The sequence below is a fragment of the Alosa alosa genome, chromosome 7 (genome assembly GCF_017589495.1).
Source record: "Alosa alosa isolate M-15738 ecotype Scorff River chromosome 7, AALO_Geno_1.1, whole genome shotgun sequence".
Classification (NCBI taxonomy): domain Eukaryota; kingdom Metazoa; phylum Chordata; class Actinopteri; order Clupeiformes; family Clupeidae; genus Alosa; species Alosa alosa.
This window is the reverse complement of record NC_063195.1, coordinates 18,158,544-18,163,543: the sequence shown is the minus strand read 5'-3', so window position 1 is coordinate 18,163,543 and position 5,000 is coordinate 18,158,544. Positions and strand designations below refer to the sequence as shown.

Here is a 5,000-nt window from a genome sequence, read left to right as displayed (position 1 = left end):
AGTGACGTTCAAAAATAAGGAATAACATTCTAGCTACAATGCACAGGAGACCTTAGGTAGTGATTTAAAATACTACATCAATCAATACTATTACCAGGTGATGAGAGTGAAGTTTTTAGTACTAGTCAAAGTGTAGTCGAAGGAGAGAGTGGAAAGGGAAAAATATATCATCTGAAACACTGTCACTTGTTACACAATCCGCTCATTTTATTAAAGACCATATCGAGAGAAAGAAAAAAGCGTTTTTTTAGTGAAGGCACATTTATTCTGCCACTGTTTCACATCATTTGGAGTTGTACGTCTTACAAACACCTTTCAAAATCTCTCAGGTGCCGCTGTGAGTAACTCATCACCTTCTTCAGTTAGATGACTCACAACACCCTGCTGTGAGATGGCATTGTTTGTTTGTGCTGTGAGCAGCTGTGAGCGGATGCAGTCCCACTTCCCATATATACCGGTATACAGTATATATTTGTACTGGATCAGTGCTGGTTACCTACACCCCTGACTGACCACGCTGACCAGGAAGCCGGTGGAATGCGTCCAGACGACGTTCTAGTGCGGTGCGTGTGGGCGGGCGGCGGCAGGACGCAGACAAGTCGCCATCTGGACAAGCTATGCTGCAGCAGAGCAGAGAAGAAAAAAAACATGGGATAGTCACTTGGAATATGAACTTGGAAAAGAAAAACTCATTTGAATGCTGACTATAAGGAGAGAGGCAGAAGCAAACAAGCTTGCCCTTTTCAGTTAGACAAAATTACCACATTTTTGCCAAAAGGAGATACATTTTCAACTTAAATGGTCGTACAGTAATTATCTCTCAAGCACTGTACAAACCCAATGAACTACTCTGGTGGTGGGGTAACTACTATTAAATCCCCACTTTAGTGGTGGGGTAACTACTCAAATACCACCAGGGGTAACTACTCAAATACCCACTCTGGTGGTGGGGTAACTACTCAAATACCCACTCTGGTGGTGGGGAAACTACTCTGAAATCCATACTCTGGTGGTGGGGTAACTACTCAAATCCCCAGTCTGGTGGTGGGGTAACTACTCAAATACCCACTCTGGTGGTGAGGTAACTACTCAAATACCAACTTTGGTGGTGGGGTAACTACTCAAATCCCCACTCTGGTGGTGGGGAAACTACTCTGAAATCCCTACTCTGGTGGTGGGATAACTACTCAAATCCCCACTCTTGTGGTGGGGTAATTGATGTTGAGGATCCTGGCTAATAGCTGCACTCTCTACTGTCTTTGCTGATGTGGAGTATTGGCCTTAGTGGCTCTAACACTGGACAGTGTATGGGGCTTTTGATGTCTCCTCTATGCTATATGTTTAAGATCAAAGAAATGGGTGGATATGCTGATCTAGACTGATTGGGCACATAGGAGTCTGGGAATATTGTTGATGTTATGAATCTTGAAATCTAGTAATGATAGAGGACTATAGACATAGCACACACACTTTTTGGTGTTATAGTTCCATTCAGAACTTTTGGTAACACTTTACTTGACAGTATCGACATAAGAGTGACATGACACTAACCCTAATCCTAACCTCTAACCCTAATCCTAACCCTAACCTAACCCTAACCATCTAACCCTAAACCTAATCCTAACCCTAACTTGTTATGACAAAAACTGAATGACACTTAATCACAGAAGTGTTATGTCATAAACGTTTATGACTTGTTTATGACACGTTCATGACAGTGTCATGTCACTCTTACGTGTATACTGTCAAGTAAAGTGTAACCAAACTTTTTTTATTTGATGTTTTGTTATTAATTTGTGATGTTCTTTATTCTTTTTTCCCTTCGTTTCCCTTCCCCCTCGCTCGCTCGCTCGCTCCCAGTTCCAACAACCGAACACCTTCTCCCCCCCGTTCCGCTTCGGGACGGTGCCCAACGGCAGCACGGAGAGAAACATCCGGAACAACTACGTGGAGATGCACGGCTACATGACCAGCTTCCACCAGAAGAACGTGGACGAGGCGCTGCACAGTCTGAAGTCGGGGTAAGAGGCCGCGGGGTTACGGAGGAAGATGTGGATGTGTACACAAACAGGAATGGAGAGAGGGAGAGAGTCTGTGGACGGGATAGGAGAGAGGGAGAGAGTCTGTGGACGGGATAGGAGAGAGGGAGAGAGTCTGTGGACGGGATAGGAGAGAGGGAGAGAGGGAAATATAGACGAAGAGATGGATGGGTACAAACAAAAAATGGGGGAGGGAGAGAGATATAGTTTTTTGACTCTTATGGGATGTTTGTATCTGTGTGAGAAAGTGTGTGACTGTGTGTGTTTGAGTGTGTGTGTGTGTGTGTGTGTGTGTGTGAGAGAGAGAGAGAGAGAGAGAGAGAGAGAGAGAGAGAATGAGTGAAACACAGTGCAAAAAAGAAACATATTATAAAAAGATTGGATAAGGTGTAAAAAGATTGGATAATGATAAGAAGTGATTTGAGATTTCATGAAGATTGAAATGATGACGCATGTCTGTTCTTTTCAAAGTTTTCCATTTGGTTTTTATTGTCCTGTCACCAATTGCTTTGGCAATATTGCAACAATCAAGCCCAACACTCAGAACAAAAACAAAACCATTTAAAATGAAATGAACTGGACAGAAATTGTGATTTAGGACAGAAAAAAGAAAGCTATTATGGGTAGAGAGAGAGAGAGAGAGAGAGATTTAACACTTGTTTATTTGCAAACCTTTTCATCACTGCCCCCGTTAAACACATAGAGAATGAGGACACCCAGCACAGTACAGACATCCTATTAGATTCACATGTGTTACATCGTCAGATGGAAAAAAAGACTGGCCATGTTCCGCTTCACATTTGAGCAGCTTCTTGCCCATCTTCTCCAACCTAACACACAACTACCTCCAGTCAGCAAGAGAGAGAGAGAAAGAGAGAGGGGGGGATGAAAAGAGAGGAGGGGATGAAGAGAAATGAAGAAGAAGGAGAGAAGAAGGGAGCCAGGGAGAGGGAGGAAAGGAAAGAGCGATTACGAGAGGGACCCAACAAAACAGGGAAGGAGGAGGTGGGTGGCAGGGAGATTTAAAATAGACAGAGAGAATGTATAGAAAGAGAGGGAGGGAGAGAGAGAGTAAGAGAGAAAAGCTATGAAAAGAAAGAAAAGAAATGGGAGGTGGGAGGAGGAAGAGAGAGTTGCAACAACAGTGGAGAGAAATACATCCAGAGAGAGATAGAATCATAGAGGTAGAGGAGAGAGAGGGAGAGGGGATGAGAGGGAGAGAGAGAGAGAGAGAGAGAGAGGGAGAGAGAGAAAAGAGAGAGAGGGAGAGGGGATGAGAGGGAGTGAGAGACTGAAGTGGTATATTGATGAAAAGATGCATCCAGTGCGGGAGAGAGGGAGAAGGAGAGAGTGAGAGAGAGATAGAGCAATAGCACTATATAAGAGAAGAATTCAGAATTCAGAGAGACCGAGAAGATGAGAGGAAGAGGAGGAGGAAGAGGAGAGAGAAACAATGGCAGAGGAGTCAGAGGGAGAGCAACAGCACCACAGAAAAAGAATAGAATTGAGGGACAGAGTACTTGAGAGAGTCGTGGAAAGAGAGAGAGGGTAGCGAGAAGGAAAGAAAGAGAGAGGGGGTAGGGAGAAGGAAAGAGAGAGAAAGAGGGGGGTAGAGAAGGAAAGAGAGAGAGAAGGGGTAGGGAGAAGGAAAGAGAGAGAAAGAGGGGGTAGAGAAGGACAGAAAGAGGGGGAGATAGAGAGAAGGAAGGAAAGAGGGGGAGATAGAGAGAAGGAAAGAGGGGGGAGGGGGCTAGAGAGAAGGAAAGTGAGCAGCAGAGTGTGAGGATGTGGACAGAGGTGTGAGTGGGTGGAGACAGGGCCTATAATAGCATCAGAATCTCAGCGCTTTCCCTCTCCTCTCTCTCTCCCTCTCTCTCTCTCTCCCTCTCTCTTTCTCTCTCTCCACACTGCCTGCCATATCAGATGAGCAGATGTGGAGAAGCAGAAAAGTACGAGAGGAAGAGTGAAAAAACATCAAAGCGAAAAAGAAAGATAAAAAAAAAAAGAAACGCCAGGAAGCCCCAGGAAGCGGGACCACGGAGAGAAAAGAAACGCCAAGTCCAGGAAGTGGACCACGGGAGAAAAAAAACGCCCAAGTCCAGGAAGTGGACCACGGGAGAGAAAAGAAACGCTAAGTCCAGGGAAGGGACCACGGGAGAGAAAAGAAACGCCAGGAAGTCCAGGAAGTGGACCACGGGAGAGAAAAGAAACGCCAAGTCCAGGAAGTGGACCAACGGAGAGAAAAGAAACGCCAAGTCCAGGAAGTGGACCACGGGAGAGAAAAGAAACGCCAAGTCCAGGAAGTGGACCACGGAGAGAAAAGAAACGCCAGGAAGTCCAGGAAGTGGACCACGGAGAGAAAAAGAAACGCCAAGTCCAGGAAGTGGACCACGGAGAGAAAAGAAACGCCAAGTCCAGGAAGTGGACCACGGAGAGAAAAAAAAACGCCAAGTCCAGGGAAGTGGACCACGGGAGAGAAAAGAAACGCCAGGAAGTCCAGGAAGTGGACCACGGGAGAGAAAAGAAACGCCAAGTCCAGGAAGTGGACCACGGGAGAGAAAAGAAACGCCAAGTCCAGGAAGTGGACCACGGGAGAGAAAAGAAACGCCAGGAAGTCCAGGAAGTGGACCACGGGAGAGAAAAGAAACGCCAAGTCCAGGAAGGGACCACGGAGAGAAAAAGAAACGCCAAGTCCAGGAAGTGGACCACGGAGAGAAAAAGAAACGCCAAGTCCAGGAAGTGGACCACGGGGAGAGAAAAGAAACGCCAAGTCCAGGAAGTGGACCACGGGAGAGAGAGAGAGGCAGTTTGTTGTTGCCGTCCTCAGGATTTCAAATCTCTTTGTGAGATCTTTTTTTTTCAATTCCTTTTGACGTGGTAATCTTTAAAAAGACCTTACCGCCCCAAAACCCCGGAACATGTTTTACATGTTCCTACACATTTGGCATAAAGCATCAAAAA

General features: G+C 45.8%; 1 protein-coding gene across 1 annotated transcript in view; it reads left to right on the top strand.

Annotated features, from left to right (window-relative positions):
* Window positions 1-5,000, top strand: part of grin2bb (glutamate receptor, ionotropic, N-methyl D-aspartate 2B, genome duplicate b) — a 108,697-nt gene that overhangs the window by 79,278 nt on the left and 24,419 nt on the right. Inside the window, 1 exon segment of the mRNA XM_048248988.1 lies at window positions 1,861-2,021. Coding sequence (XP_048104945.1) covers window positions 1,861-2,021 — 161 coding nt within the window.